General features: G+C 42.6%; 1 protein-coding gene across 1 annotated transcript; it reads right to left on the bottom strand.

Annotated features, from left to right (window-relative positions):
* Positions 1 to 3794: 3794 nt before the first annotated feature.
* On the bottom strand, positions 3795 to 4802 carry LOC128846110 (olfactory receptor 6N1-like). Its single transcript, XM_054045180.1, has one exon. It carries the CDS (start codon positions 4800 to 4802, stop codon positions 3795 to 3797), a length of 1008 nt encoding a protein of 335 aa, XP_053901155.1.
* Between the last annotated feature and the right edge of the window lie 12499 nt (positions 4803 to 17301).

The following is a 17301-nucleotide window of genomic DNA, read 5'->3' as shown; positions in this document are numbered from 1 at the left end:
GATGAGTTGTTACAGTGCACTATCCCTTTATTAATGTTCAATAATCTCGGCCATCTAGTGGGCATTTCAGAACATAGCTACTCATTTCTCTTCTAGTGGACATTTTGCCGTATAATTGCCCCTTTCTCATTATTTTATCTTCTACTGAAATCTGTTGGTCAATATTCAATATGGCGGACTCTTTCTCATGTCTTTCACTCTGCTGCAACCTAGGGTAGATTATGCAGCATAACAGCATCCATCTTTACCCTCTGCTCTCCTCTCTAGTGCTTATTTTTTGCTATATTGGTCTCTTTCCTACCCTAGGCTACGTTCTGCCACCTGGTGGTCAATGAGCAGTATAACAGCTCAGTTCCCACCCCTAACATGCTGCTATCCAGCGGGCAATGCATAGCATGGCGGTCCATGTCTTTCCTGGCCACTTACACAGATGCCCTCTAGTCTCTGTTGTAAAGTTTTACTTCTCTTGTTACTTTCCTCTGATGACCATTTGACAGTGTAACTTCCTCTTTCTTGCCTCTTCCTGTATTAGTAAACAGTGAACATTCAACTATCCATCCAGATATAGCCACGGCCAGAGAACTTAAATGTGCCGAAGACTACCCAGAACTTCCTATCCAGCAGGTAATGGATAACATACCCCAACAAGGCCTGAAATCACAAGAACTACTATGGAGCACATGTGACCACCTCACGTCTCTGGATCTGGTCAAGGAATGGCAAACTGTCTGGACCTTATTTACCCTTCCAAGTAATTACTGACTTAACAAGCCACTCTCTTGGTTTCAACCTGCCATGCAGACTTTGGACAACATTGACCTGCATCTGATCAAACCATAAATGATGTGGCTACTTGATGCACAAGTGGGAAATTAAAGACACACCTATGTGCAACTACAGTGAGACCCTCCAAACCATTGACCATACCATAACATAGTGCCCCAAATACAGATTCCCAGGTGAATTGGGTGATCTCCACAACTTCATGGAGAAGGTCTTGAAATGGCTTCTGGACCTTCACCTCCATCTGTAGAATGTTGCTTTGCAGATGCCATATGTGCTTGAGGGAGAGACCTCTCTTGCAACTGCCTTCTGATGGTCATTTGGCAGTGTAGCTTCATCTTTCTTGCCCTTCCATTTCAGCTGCTATCCACTGGCCATTGTACATCACTGCCACACCTTTCCCAATCCTGACACAGGTCTGCCCACTAGTGGTCTTAAAAAGCACATCTGCACCTTTCTCAAGTCTTCTCTTCTGTTGGGTATGCTCTATTCTGAATGATAGCCACTGGGAACTAAATCACACAACAGCACGATTACAGCAATAGTGAGTATCATAGCTGGTACAACAGCAATTGCTCTTGGTCGTTGAGCAGTGGGTTTCCCCTCAATCCAATGCATTTCCATGGTACTGGCTAAATGTAGGCTACTTTGAGTGACCCCCACAGTGGGCAGACAGACTGAGATAGTCAATTGGATCTAAGGGAGTTAGTACCCAAACTCCCATAGGCCCCTAGGATAATCCCATTCCCAATGTTCAGGCCCCACAATTCTTCTCACTGGTGGCCAGTTTCTCTGCCCAGGCCATGCCCTGATATGTCCCAGTGACTGAGCCAGTGCTGCCGTGTTTGGCATCACAGGAGTTCTGCGTGTTGGGAGGTGGTAGCCACTTCCTCTAGCCACACCTTGCCTCACTCCAGAGGAGAGGCCTGCATGGAGCAGTAGAGCTATTCACAGCACCCGGGAAGGACTGGAGACCGTGCACTGAGAACTAACCCTCACCGGCTTTGCACTTGTGGCAACCATTTTTGGGAACATTCATTGTACCAGCTCCCTCCCTTTGAATTGCTTTGTGCAGCTGGCATCAGCAAAGCGGCTTGTGCCCAGCAGCATCACCTGCTGAGTCCCTTCTCGGTGACCATTGGACATGCCCAGCCACAAGAACAGCCTCGGTTCTATGTGTGCACCTCTGGTAGTGTCCCAGCAAAACCCCAGCTGGATCTGGACTGTCTCCTTTGACCTGTGATCTGAGTCTGCATCTTTGTGTTTGCCCAACCTCCCCACAACCCTGGGCCCAGTGAGCCTTCTTCTCTTGCCTCTCCTGAATGGTTACAGCTGGGCTTAGCTCAGGTGACAGTGATAACAGTGCTTCCGGATGAAGTGTGCAGGCTGGCTGTTTGCATCTGCCATCTGTGAATGCAATGAAGGGTCGTGATTTGGTGGGGGGCATGTGGCATAGATGGTGAAAGGCTCAGGTTCAGGTGTGGGAGATTTCTCCTGCTTATGTCCCTACATAAGGTCCAAACATATTTGTGTCTATTAAACATGGCTTTTGTGTTACCTAAACAATTTTTGGTGGACAATTTTGGTCAGCGTTTTACTTTCTTCTCTTTTTTCAGTGAAATTAATGATGATTTTTGTCTGCTGTTCTCAAAAACTAGAAAAAAAATCTGTTTTTTCTTATCCTCCCTTTCCCCATTCCTCCCTTCTTTTCCAGTTTTAAAAAAAAATAAACAGGAAAAATCCAATTTTGTTTAATTGAAAAACTGAACAAATTCCATGAAAAATATCCCAAATAGATAATTTCATTTGAAATTTTTTCATGTAAAATCCATTGCAATTTTTATTAGCTCAACTGTAGCCATTTGAATATCTCTTCATGGTCAATTTTTTGCCAGCTATTCTTCCCATCTGGGAATTCTGTTATTTTTTTAATCCTTCCCTTTTCCTTTTCCACTTAAAAAAAACCAGAAAGGAAACAAGAAAAATCCATTGTTGTTTCATTGAAAAATTGAAAAAAAAAGTCCATGAAAAGTATCCCAAATCATAGAATCATAGAATCATAGAATATCAGGGTTGGAAGGGACCTCATGGAATACTTTCAAAAGCCATACAACATAAGATTTACAGGTTCACGGTTAATGAAAATACAGCCCGTTGTGTTAATCACTTTTATTTAATATTAGGAATCTGCTAACATAGAGAAATATTAAAATACGACTGGCAAAATGCACAGAAATTATCCTTTGCTGTTAAGCATCCCTGACTTAGCACCTATCCCTTTATATCAACTTGGCTTGAAACATTCTCAGAATTTAACAACTTTCTCTACCACTATCTGAATTTACCACCACTACCAAGAAAAAAAAATTAGACTGTAAATATAAGGCTCAAAACATAAACAGTTTGAAAAATAGAATGTCTGGTGAAAGTTTTGTAATAAGTTTCATTTTGCAGCTTTCAGAAAGAAGGGATTTTTCATGTATTTGAAACATTTTGGACTTTTTTTTAACATTTGGTGTTTTGTCACTGTTTTTTGTTTGTTTCTCTGCCTTGTTCTCCTCTTATTCTCCCTGCTTCCTCATCCCTTAATTCTTTTTTTTTTCATGTTACCACTGGAAATTAGGGGAAAAGAGGTGAAAAATGGGGGAGTGGAAGGCAAAGAAAAAGCAAACACTGATATAAAAAAAGCCCAAACTTGAAAACATACACACTTTAATTTTGGGGTGTCATGAACATATTGGAAAAATAATAAATTATAAAATTTCTGTTTCAAAAAGAAAATTTTCCATGGGATGTGGGGGTAGGCATTCAATACCTGCTCTGCCAAAAAGAGAATGCATGTCAGAAATTCTCAGTGTGTCATCACTTTAGTAACTCCTCTTTCATTTGGCCTAAGATAGAGATGAAATAATGTGAAATCCAGCCCCACTGAAGCCAAGAAGGGTATTTATCATTGACATCAATAAGGCTAAGATTTCATTTCATGGACTTTGTGCCTATAACTCAGTAAATCAACTCAGGTCATCTCGGTTTGTTTTCAACCTAAAAGAACTGGCTAGGGATGTCTGAGTTCTTGAGAAAGCCACACATTTATGGATCATTCTGCTCAGGGCCTCCTTGACCTCCTTGTTTCTCAGGCTGTAAATGAGGGGGTTGATCAGCGGGGTCAGGACAGAATAGAAGACAGAGAACACTTTGTTCAGGTCTCTCAACGTGTCAGATTTCGGTAGCATGTAGACAATAATGATAGTCCCATAGAACGTCGTCACCACAATGAGGTGCGAGGAGCAGGTGGAAAAGGCCTTTTGTCTGCCGCCGGTGGAAGGGATTCTCAGGATGGTGACGATGATATAAACATAAGACAACAGAGTTAACAGAAACGGGAAGAGCGTGCAAAGAGATGCCAGGAGCAAATCCAACACCAAGATCAGGTTGGTGTCACTGCAGGCCAGTTTTATTACTGGGGTGAAGTCACAGAAGAAATGGTCAATTTCATTGGGGCTGCAGAAGGTTAGCTGTGACATCAAGCATGATATGATGAGAGTGGCCAGACAGCCGCTTAGCCAAGATCCGGCTGCTAGCTGGAGGCAGAGCCGACCGTTCATAAGGGCTGCGTAGTGCAGGGGTTTGCATATTGCTAAATACCGGTCATAAGACATCGCGGACAAGAGACAACATTCTGTAGCTGCCAGTGAAGCAAAAAAATAAAATTGTGCAATACACCTAGGGACAGAAATGGTCCTGTCCCTAGTCAAGAGACTGGCCAGCATCCTGGGCAGGATGGCTGAGCTGTAGCAGGTCTCCAAGCAGGACAAGTTCCCCAGGAAGAAGTACATGGGGGTGTGAAGGTGCTGATCAGCCACAACTAGCACAACAATGAGGATGTTCCCAGCCATGGTCACAACATAGATCACTAGGAACAAAGGGAAGAGAAGGATCTGTAGTTCAGGGACCTTCCCAAATCCCAGGAGGACAAATTCCGTGATGGACGTTTTATTTCTCCAGCCTGTGTCTGCCATGGGGTGAACGTAGAGACAATTAAAAAAACCCTGTAGTATAATCACAAGAACAAAGTTAAAACAGGACTCAAGTGCTGGCAATTAATCCTATAAATGTTCAAAAACTCATAGAATCATAGAATATCAGGGTTGGAAAGGCCTCAGGAGGTCATCTAGTCCAACGCCCTGCTCAAAGCAGGACCAATCCCCAACTAAATCATCTACCACTCATTGTTACCAGTCCATCTTTTGAATCCAAATCACAGAGGCAAATGCTGGCTATCTCATGGGTAGAAACCAGACCTTTATTACCACCCCTATCTTATCAGATCATGAATCAATGTAACAGCAGTCCATTTATCTGGTAGCTCAAGTACAGACATGGCAGCTTAGACTATTTATTGATCATATCCCATTTATCCTGCCATACTGGAGAAGGGCAATAATAGTTCAAGCCTGAATATGCACTTTACTCAGTGAGTGGAATGTGATGGGCTAGGGAAAGAACAAAAGCAATGAATATTAAACAGTAAAGACTAATTTTTTTTACGGTATTTAGGCTCCTAACACCTATTGAAATCAATAGACGTTAGGTGTCTAAATACCTTTAAAAATCTGACTGTAAGTGACTCTCAACTTGAAGAACAGCAGAGGTACTTTGCTATAATACCCAATAAGATGAAGATTTTCAAAAGAACCTAAGGGAGTTGGGTACCAAATTTCCCATGACTATAATGCAATTTGAGCTCCTAACTCACTTAGGCACCTTTGATAGCTCATCTTAAACATGAAGAATGAACTTTCCTATGTAATCTAGTGGATTTAGACCATTTCTTCCTTGGAATGAATGGAAATTAATATCAGCCTATGGCTTTTTGGTCAATATGTCACTGTTCTTTCTGGAAAGAGTTAATTCCATCCATACTCTTACTAGAGATCATCTTAACATAGAATCATAGAATCATAGGACTGGAAGGACCTTCAGAGGTCATCTAGTCCAGTCCGCTGCATTCATGGCAGGACTAAGTATTATCTACATAAGAACGGCCATACTGAGTCAGACCAAAGGTCCATCTAGCCCAGTATCCTGTCTTTCAACAGTGACCAATGCCAGGTGCCCAAGAAGGAATGAACAGAACAGGTAATCATCAAGTGATCCATGCCCTGTCGCTCATTTCCAGGTTCTGGCAAACAGAGGCTAATAGCCATAAACAGAGCCATAAATCTAGACCATCCCTGACAGGTGTTTGTCTAATCTGCTCTTAAAATCTCCAATGATGGAGATTCCACAACCTCCCTGGGCAATTTATTCCAGTGCTTAACCACGATGACAGTTAGGAAGTTTTTCCAAATGTCCAACCTAAACTGCCCTTGCTGCAATTTAAGCCCATTGCTTCCTGTGCTATCCTCAGAGGTTAAGGGGAACAATTTTTCTCCCTCCTCATAACAACCTTGTATGAACTTGAAAAATGTTATCATGTCTGTTATCATGACTTACGAGGAGAGGCTGAGGGAACTGGGGTTATTTAGTCTCCAGAAGAGAAGAGTGAGGGGTGATTTGATAGCAGCTTTCAATTACCTGAAAGGAGGTTCCAAAAAGGATGGAGTTAGGCTGTTCTCAGTGGTGGCAGGTGACAGAACAAGAAGCAATGGTCTCAAGTTGCAGTGGGGGAGGTCTAGGTTGGATATTAGGAAACACTATTTCATTTGGAGGGTGGTGAAGCACTGGAATGGGTTATCTAGGGAGGTGGTGGAATCTTCATCCTTAGAGGCTTTAAAGGCCCAGCTTGACAAAGCCCTAACTGGGATGATTTAGTTGGTGTTGGTCCTGCTTTGAGCAGGGGATTGGACTAGATGACCTCCTGAGGTCTCTTCCAACCCTAATATTCTGATTCTGTGATTCTATTTCCCCTCTCAGTCTTCTCTTCTCCAGATTACGGAAACCCAATTTTTTCAATCTTCCCTCATAGGTCATGTTTTCTAGACCTTTAATCATTTTTGTTGCTCTTCTCTGGACTTTTTCCAGTTTGTCCACATCTTTCCTGAAATGTGGCACCCAGAACTGGCCACAATACTCCAACTAAGGCCTAATCAGCGTGGAGTAGAGTGGAAGAATTACTTCTCATGTCTTGCTTGCAACACTCCTGCTAATACATCCCAGAATGATGTTGAGTTTTTTTGCAACATGGTTAAATAATGAAGTCAGAGAAAGTGTTTGTAATGTCCTAGCTAAAAAATCAGGTGAAGAATGATTCCCTCACACACTCACAACCATCTTTAGCTTTATTTGAGGGAATGTTTCTGATGTGTCAACTCTACACTGAAGGAATAAATATGGCTATTTCGCCTCCTTCCCCCAATTTTGGCCATGGGCAAAATTGGGCTCATTTAATACTTCAACTCTGGAGCGTCAGTCACTGTTTCAAAATCAGCATCAGCTGCTAAGATACAGACATGAAGATGACAATGCGAAGGAGATATACTGTCCCTAACATCACAGCAGCAGAGATACTACAGATTTGTTACACTATGGCTTTGATCTAGAAAAAAAATGTAAGTTTGGGCTGCACTTTCATCATGTGAAAGGTTTAAATGCTTTGCTAGTGACACTCTTCATTAGAGTTTAAGGCCAAAAGGGACCACTGTGATCGTGCAGTCTGACTTCCTGCATAAAACAGGCCAGAGAACTTCCCACAAATAATTCCTAGAGCAAAGCTTTTAGAAAAAACATCCCGTCTTGTTTTTAAAATTGTCAGTGATGGAGAATCAACCACAACCCTGGGTAAATTTTCCAGTGGTTAATTACTCTCACAATTATAAATGTGTGTCTTAATTTCTAGTCTAAATTTGTCTATCTTTAATTTCCAGCCATGGGATCATGTTAGACTGTTTGCTGCTAGATTATAGAGACCTTTATCAAATATTTGTTCCCCACATTGCTCCTTAAGGATTGTAATCAAGTCACCTCTTGACTTTCTCTTTGTTAAGCTAAATAGAGTAAGCTCTTTGGGTCTCTCGCTATAAAGCAGGTTTTCTAATCCTTTAACCATTCTTGTGGCTCTTCTCTGAACCGTCTCCAATTTGTCAACATCCTTCTTGAATTATGGGCACCGGAACTGGACCCAGGATTCCAGGAGCAGTTGCACCAGTGCCAAATACAGAGCTAAAATAACTTCCCTACTTCTACTCGAGATTCCCTGTTTAGTTCCAGTTTTATGGAAATTGATTTAAAAGCGGACATAATTAAGCCATTTATGGACACGTCTCTGTTTAAAGCTGTTATTGGTCTGGTTTGCATCTATAAGTACCAACGCAAGCTAAACAGATATAAGCCAGGGTTTAAATTGAGTTAAGAGTGTCTGTAGTGCACAGGCTGTCTTGTCAAGGAAAATTGGTTGAGTTTAGGTTGTTGTGAGCTAACACGTGCTAGCCAAACCTGACCGGAATGTATTGTTTTTTCCTGGCATAGATGCAAGCTAAAACATTTAGCTCAAAATTGCTCTTGTCATATTCTAGCCTAGGCATGGCATGTGTTCAGGAGAAAGCGCTAGAGCGTATGTCTGTTAAACCCAGCCGCTTTCCCTATTCAGTGCAAACAGGGGTTTTGCACCAATGTAACTAAATTGATTTTAATTCACACCTGGCACTAAAAGAAGAACAGGAGTACTTGTGGCACCTTAGAGACTAACAAATTTATTACAAACGTTGACTATCTCCCCTTGTAAGTACTCTCACACTTCTTATCACACTGTCTGTACTCGGCTAGCTTGATTATCACTTCAAAAGTTTTTTTTTTTTTTTTTTTTCTCTTAATTAATTGGCCTCTCAGAGTTAGTAAGACAACTCCCACCTGTTTATGCTCTCTGTATGTGTGTATATATATCTCCTCATTATATGTTCCATTCTATATGCATCCGAAGAAGTGGGCTGTAGTCCACGAAAGCTTATGCTCTAATAAATTTGTTAGTCTCTAAGGTGCCACAAGTACTCCTGTTCTTCTTTTTGCGGATACAGACTAACACGGCTGTTACTCTGAAACCTGGCACTAAATCACTGCAACTTTGTGGGTAGAACAGACCTTAATGAGTCAGATTTTTAAAGGTATTTAAAATTATATCAGTGGGTGATAGGCATCTAAATGCTTTTGAAAATCCCACTGGGTGCCTATTGCCTTTAAAAATCTGGCCTGGTGTTGTTAGTTCTTTCAGGCTGCAATTTCTTAGTGCTTAGTTATTTAGACCTGTGCAGAGAATTCAGATCTACTGAGTCAGAATTCCCCAGGCTCTTGCTCTGGTGGAAGGCTTTTCTGAACTCCCTCAGTAAAAGCAAGCACAGCTCAATAAAGCAGAGGGTATTGGAAGATTAAGCTTTTCACTATCTATTGCATGTTGTTTAATGGCAAAATAAGGTGTGACATGGGCATCAAATCAAATCAAATTAAAAAAAAAAGGAAGACATCTATAATAGTATTCCAGGCTCCACCATGAACTTTGGATCAATATCTTCACTTTAAAGCTTGATAATAACAATAACGGGCAGCTGAACTAAAATTGCTAATGTCCCTAAATCTATTACTGAGAATGTGTTTTATCAATGCAGTGTCAGGGTAGGGATCATGATTACCTTGAAGCCAATATCAGCGGAGGTTTTTCTCTCTTGCTGTTCCTCAAAAAGTCGGATTCTGGTAGTAAAGATACTTGTGTATTCCTGACGGGATGAGCAGGCGCTGCAATCCTGTGCCAAAGATACTCTCTTTACAAGGTGCAGAATGCCTTCTTGTATTTGTACCCGTGACTGAAGATAGTGGTGCCTCCCTTGAGTCTACATCTGAAGGGAACTTGCAATGCTGCAGTCTGGGGAGCTACTGGTCTGTTTTCTGTGCAAACAAGACAAACAATGATCCTGATGCAACCAGCCTCCCATACTCAGAGAACACCTGACATCTGCTGCCTGATGTACGTGATGATTGCTTTGTATGAACATGAGTCAGGCCTGAAGAATCAGGTGCTCAGGGCTTCACAGTGTAATCAACACATAGTAAGTGTGACAAAGTTCCTCCACTGCCTTGATGGGTCCTGCGCTTTCTGGTGGATTTGCTCGTCTCAGAGGTTCATGGCAGCCCTCAGTTTGGCCGCTTCTGCTAGAGGCTCAAACCTGCCGTTCACTCAGCTAACCTCATCATTGGCCAGCATGGGGGAAATGGAGAACAATCCCCACAGTCTCTGTGTCCCACCTAAAGGGTGGGGGACAGGCCAGATCCTTTCCCAAAATTAGACCTTCCCTTCTGGTGTTTCTCACAGACCAGGTCAACTCCTCCTGTGTCCGATCAGGAGTTGGGGGAACCCGGGCTTGCCCTCTACACCGGGTTCCAGCCCAGGGCCCTGTGAATAGCAGCTGTCTACAATGTCTCGTGTATCAGCTGCGTGACAGCTACAACTCCCTGGGCTACTTCCCCATGGCCTTCCCCCAACACCTTCTTTATCCTCATCTCAGGATCTTCCTCCTGAAGTCAGATCATGCTTGTATTCTTCAGTCCTCCAGCAGCACGCCTTCTCACTCCCTGCTCCTTGCACACCCCCCACTAACTGACAGGAGGTCCTTTTTAAACCAGGTGTCCTGATTAGCCTGCCTGCCATAATTGATTCTAGTAAGTTCTAATTGGCTCCAGGTGTCTTAATTGGCTTGCCTGTCTTAATTGGTTCTAGCAGGTTCCTGATTGCTCTAGGGCAGCCCCTGCTCTGGTCACTCAGGGAACAGAAAACTATTCATCCAGTGGCCAGTATATATGCCTTCTACCAGACTCCTGTATCCCAGTGGTCTGGGTCTGTCACATAAGTTAAATGTAAGGTCAATTTAATACATGGAACACTCTGCAAACAACTTTCCTAGCATCAGCTCCAGTTCCAGCTTTGTCTCTGTTGTTTACCAGGCCTCATGCCTTGCCTGGGACTCTAGACAGAGACATCTAGTGGCTGAAAGATTTAGGGGGACAATGAAAAAATATATTTTCCCTAATTTGACTTTGATCTTATTGATATTTATTTATTCCTTCATTCGGGCAGCTCATTTGCTTACAGCACATTTTCAGTGCATTCCTTAGCTTCAAAGCAATCAAAGACATGGGCATCTGCTACATGAGGCTCCATTTTGAACCAGACGCCTCTCAATACAATGAGTCCTTGGGACAGGATCTTGATGGCAGCACAATCTGTAAATCCTTGGAGTACTCTTGTTCCACAAGCAAAGAGAATCAACATTAGCTCTTAGCGGCAGAGAACATGCTTACGTGGCATATCCTATGCCTCTAACAGGTCATGCTGATTCTCTTTATGAGTTGAAGGCAGATCGTCACATGCACACACATGCACAGACTAATCATTTATTTAAAATATTTTGATGTTGTCTGTATAGCCATTGCATTTGGCCATCATGGGATTTTCTCCAGAAACTGGTGATCCAAGAGCTGATATGTTTAGCATGACAAGAGCTGTCCCATGATTACCTTAAGAACAATATTGGTCTAACCTCTGCGGAACAATAAGATTATACCCACATATCAAGATTATACCCATTTATTTTTACTGTAAAATAAAGCTCTATTATTCCCTCCCCTTTTCAGAGAAGTTTTTTTATTGTAATGTCCTCAAACTTTTAATAAGTTTTCATTTCAGCCCACCTCCCATTTGAATGATTATTGGTCTCCAAAGCTTTGTTGTTAACAATGTCCAATGTGATTTATTTAAAGTCTTATGATCTTCTGGGGGAAAATACTTCAGATAATGAAGAAACACTAGTTGAAATGTCTCCGGATGCTGGTCCAAGTTGCAGTCTCTTATGTGATACTTCTAGTCAATATCTAGTGGGCATTCCTGAGTAATAATGTCTCCCTTCTCATGACATGGCCGTACTGAACTATAATGGTCTGTAAATAACATATCCAAGGACTTCACAGTCCTTTACCCTTCCATCCTCTCACATAGTGCCTCTGACCCCCAGCCAGGGGTCAGTACTCCATTGTGCCAGGCATTATACAGAAACAGAGCCCCAAGAGATGGACACAAACAGACCAATGGGGGAGCACAGGAAGAAAGACAATCTTGGTCTTATCTACTTATACCACTCCCGTCACCATGGCATAGCACCAGATTCTGGCAATGCATTCAACAACATGAGTAATACACCTTCTTTCTTTCTTTCTTTCTTTCTTTCTTTCTTTCTTTCTTTCTTTCTTTCTTTCAGCAGTGGTTTTCAACCTTTGGTCTGTGGACCCCTAAAGGTCCACAGACTATGTCTGAGGGGTCTACGAACAGTTGTAGTTATCATAGAACAGCAGTTTTCAACCTGTGGCCTGAGCATCCCCAGGGGTCTATGTCTAAGATTTCTGAAGGGAGCCGCACCTCCATTCAACATTTTTTAGGGGTCTGCAAAGGAAAAAGGCTGAAAACCACAATACGAAAGTAATAGGCAGGGGCCCCAGTCATGGACCAGCCACCCCCATGGTGCTACGCGCTGTACAAACACAGAACTTATGATGGCCTCTGCATCAGAGAGCTTCCAGTCTAAGCAATGAGTTGTGAGATTGGACCCATTTCCTGAGCTTACTTCCCCATCTGCATCCTGCAAACCGAGTGGTTAAATCAGCCACGGTGTCTGTCACTTCACATTGCCTTTCATCAGACCACTGGTGTGCTTCCCCCCATTTGTGACAGAACATAAAAGTATTGAAAAACACAGGGAAAATAATGAGGTGGCTGCAAAGCAAAGCTGCGCATCCCTGGAGCTGGTGTGTTTTGGGAAAAGCTAAAAAGGCCACAAAAAACCAGTTTGAACTGGTACAAAAAGCACCAGGAACAGAGGGCCCTAAACAAAAACACCCCCCCCTCCAAAACCCCAAACTTAAAAATCCTCCTAAAAGCCAAAGGGCAGAACATCTTGGCATTTCATGTTTGCTCTGTCCAGTACTGTTGGTATTTCATGTTGAGGATTTTATAATTACAGGTGTGCCCCACCCTCAGTTGTAGCATAGCTGAGAAATGGAGGGAGGTTTAGCATTCTTCTCTCCACCCCAGTAGGTGGGGAAATGGTGCAGGTGGGTCTACTCCTGGTCACAGAAGTGCCGCGTAATAGGAGGTGGGCTTAAAGACCCTCACTCCACAGTATCCTCCATGCATACACCCTCAGCCATAGTATGACTGAGTAGAAGGGGAGAGCTTTGGGTTTCTTGCTCAGCCCAAAAGGGGCACTTAAACAGGAAAGCTTAGGGTTTCTTGCTCAGCCCGGGGGGGGGGGGGGGGGGGCATTTGGTGTACGGACCCTCGGTGGCAGGGAACCACCAAGTAAGACAGGGGGAGGCATAGTGCTCCTTCCTCTGGCCCAGTGGGGTAACATTGTAAGTCCCAGTGCCGGCGTGAGCTACGTAAAATCTCAAGTAATTAAAGTTCTTAAAAGTGGTACTAACAAATTGTAATAACATGTTCAAAAACCAAAAAAATACAGCTGCAGACTCGGGAATCCCGCAGTCAGAGGCAATGTCATCAACAATGGGTTCAAGGCTGAACTCACGGGCATTAGAAAGAGTGGACATGGCAGTCTGACTGCCCAGCCTGCTGGTGTCACGGGAGGCTGGCGGACCTAATGCCCGAGCCACGGGGGGAAGCAGCAAATAGGGACAGAACACCAAAACCAAAAAGCCCTTAACAAAAACACCCCCCCCAAAATCCAAAAGTTAAAAACCCTCCCAAAAGCCAAAGCAAATAAAAAATTACAGCAAACCCCAAACAACCTGGGCCTAAAACAAAACTCCCATCCACCCTTCCCCCTCTTCTACTTATGTTACACCCAAGCTTAGCCAGCCATAAATAAAACATATATAAATTTAAAAATAAATTAAAGCTTAGGGCACTTTCTTCCTTCCTCTAAATAACATAAAAAACACCCAACACTCTCCGCTGTTATTTTATTATTTTATTAATAAAGCTTTAAAATTTAAACCCTTAGTGTATTTTGTCATCTCCTCCCTAAACAATCCTGTGGCCTCAGCCTGATCATCTAACTCCACAAGCAAACTGGCAACTAAAATCTGTCACAAAAGAACCTACACCAATGCTAATCAGCAGAGATCACCCCAACTCCAACAAGGCTCCTATTGGTGGTGAGTCCCTCAAAGCCCATACAGGGCTGCACCCTGTCATCATATGTTCCTCACAGCTTCAGCTCTGAACAGGCCCTCAGTCTTATGGGGCCTCAGTGGGCTAAAGTCCTACCAATTCTTCCCTAAGGATTGGGTCCCGCTTGGAGCAGAGGTCCTGCCCAGGTGCTGGATCACAAAGATGGCCTAAACTCAGGCTGTTTAGTTAAAAGTCCTTTCTTGGTCTGGTGGTCCCTGGAGTATCCAGTTTGAGCCAGCCTTTGTGGTAGCTCTCTGGAGGTGTTACAACCTGAGCAAATTTGCCTAATCACCTTTCTACCCCCCCACACACCATTGTTCTTAATTCCTGGAGGATCTGTGGTCATCCTCTCCCAAAGAATTACATAGAGTCCCTCAATAGTACACACACATTTGCATTTTTAACACAGTGAACTGATAAAATACTTATACTTAATTCAAGAAGGTTTGTCCAGGATATTGTTATATCCGTCACAATGGTCTCTTAGCACCAGAAATTCCCCCTTCTTATATCAAAGGAGTCTATTTACACCCGATCACAGCAAAATCCCATATTTAAGCACCACTGCAATCCATAAAACCCTGCTTGGCTGACACCGAGCCCTGTAGGTGCCTAAACTCCATGGGTGCTGATATTTCCTCCCTAAAAGTTCCCTGTTCACCTATGTTTCTGCCTATGGGCATGTGTGTTCCTGCCTCACTCTAGATGTCCGGGTGCCTATCTCCCATCTAAACCCCAGGATGATCCTCAAACCAGGGAAAGATAGTGGTCCCTCCGCCTACCTCGTGTGTGGGGCCTGATCAGGTAGCCATGCTCTGAGCATGCTTAATGGCCCATAAAACAGCAGTGAGCTGGAGGGTGGGGAATACAGTTGAGAAGGCCGACCTAGACTATAATTTCCCAAGGACAGCGATTATCTTTTTCTTATGTTAGTATAGTGCCTAGCACAATGGAGCTCTGATACAAGATTGGGGTTACTAGGATTATACAGTCATAATAAAATAATAACAATCATAATTCACAGATTCATAGATTCCAAGCCCAGAAGACACCATTGTGATCATCCAGTCTGACCTCCTGTATATCACAGGCTAGAGAACTACCCCAAAATAAATCCTAGAGCAGATCTTTTAGGAACGCATCCAATCTTGGCTTAAAAATTGCCCATGATGGAGACTCTACCAAGACCATTGGTAAATAGTTCCAATTATTAATTACTCTCACTGTTAAAAATTAACGTCCTCTTTCCAGTCTGAATTTGTCTAGCTTCAACTTCCAGCCTTGAGATTCCAAAATAGAACATTGCTCACAGAACACTGTGGATATGTTCTTACTAGGATCCACCTTTTTCTTGTCTTCCATACTTTGGAACAATTGTGGATGCTGGCATCATCATTGCCATTACTGGGCATCTGAGCTAAAACCCAATAGAAATGCATGGGGAAATTTACCCCCTAAAGAGCTATCGTTCAATGCAGGACTTTTCAAAGCAGCCTAAGCGAGTTTGGTGCCCAACTCCTACTGAATTTCATTTATCTTTGATTTCCTGCCCCAGGCTTTCTGCAAAATCAGAAAGGCAGAATCCACTTCATGGCTGGATGTTTTTTCTTCCTAAACACAACTAATAGAGACAATTTTTAAAATTAACAGAGATAAGGGAAAACAAGACAGCAGCTTGGAAGAGATAATGGTGTACTATACTGCTGCAAATATCCAGCTGAAATCCTGTTTATATAAGTGTGTAGGGGAAGGAATACAAGAAGATCGCAGTGGAGTTTCTTTTACAACAAATTAATATGAGAAAGAGGATAATAACATTGACCTTGTTTGTGAAGTGCTTTGAGATTTGCTGATGAAAATTCCTGCATAAGACTTAGGTATTATGATTATGATTAATAGTAGTAAGAGTAGGAGTAGTAGTAGTAATGATCAATCAGTGTTGCTTTGCCACTTAGCAGCTGTGCATATATTAACTGAGTGGCAATTTCCACTGAACTGAAAACATTTCAGTAGTCCTTTCCATCGGGACATAAGCTTGGGTAGGAATTCAATTACTGTTGGTAGGGAAGTGGGACATTTGATACCTTGGAGGAGCACACTGTAACCCCCTTATTCCTCATTTTCATATAATCATGAACTCACATATAAAGCATGCCTTATAAGATATCAAGTGAAAAGTTATGATCTGCTGAAAGTCATTTCTCTATCCATATATGTGTATTATTAATATATATGAAGTTATGAGAATTGTGTTGTACGGTGGTCACTAAAACATGGTCATGGGAGGTGGGAAGGGGGAAGAGAGGGGAAAAAAGCTGGGGTAATGTAACCTTTTCAGTTCATGATTTTTAATGTCTAGCAAAGTTATTAATTTAATCTCCCATGCTCATCTTTTGAAGGTGTTGTCCAGCTTTCCTTTGAGGGCAAGGACTGAGAAGTAAGATATAGAGTGATCATTTTGTGAAAAGTGTTCGCCCCTGGGTGCTATGGTGTTTTTGTCTTTTATCATTTTTCTCTGTGTGTTCATTTGAAAGCACAGTGATTGTCTGGTTTCATCCACTTAGCTGTAATTGGGGCATTTAGTGCACTGGAGGAGGTTCACTACAGGTAGTGACAGGCATGTGTAGGAGCTATGGATATCAAAAGATGTGTTGTGAGAGGTGTTGATCATTGTAGCAATGGAGATATGTCTACAGGTTTTGCATCTGTTCTGGCAGGATCTGGGCTGCTTTGAGTTGATGGGTTTTCGTCTGTGGTGAGCTTTAAGTTGGTGGGTCCTGGTCTGTGTGGAGTTTGCTTCTGATGATATCTTGGAGAATTTGGGAGCTTGTGTGAAGGCCAGAAGAGGAGGTTCAGGAAATATTTTTTTTAGGACATGGCTGGAGGGGGTTTTATTTCTGTATTGAAGCAGGTTCACTCTGGGTATTTGGGTGAACCGTTCCATGGTAAAAAGAACAGGAGTACTTGTGGCACCTTAGAGACTAACAAATTTATTAGAGCATAAGCTTTCGTGGACTACAGCCCACTTCTTCGGATGCATAATACTCATATATGCATCCGAAGAAGTGGGCTGTAGTCCACGAAAACTTATGCTTTAATAAATTTGTTAGTCTCTAAGGTGCCACAAGTACTCCTGTTCTTTTTGCGGATACAGACTAACACGGCTGCTACTCTGAAACATTCTATGGTGTTTATCTACTTCTCTGGTGAAGCGTCCTTCTTAGATGTGTGGAAGTAGAGAAAAGGATAAAGGGAATTTGAATGCAGATATCTTAGTTTCTAGGAATAGAGAAAGAATCAGACTAACAAAGTCAGGCTGACACTGACTCTAATAACGTGAGACTTGAAGGCAG

This window comes from Malaclemys terrapin, chromosome 12 (assembly GCF_027887155.1).
Source record: "Malaclemys terrapin pileata isolate rMalTer1 chromosome 12, rMalTer1.hap1, whole genome shotgun sequence".
Taxonomy (NCBI): domain Eukaryota; kingdom Metazoa; phylum Chordata; order Testudines; family Emydidae; genus Malaclemys; species Malaclemys terrapin.
Note: the sequence above shows the minus strand (reverse complement) of the source record. Positions and strands in the feature narration are given on the sequence as shown.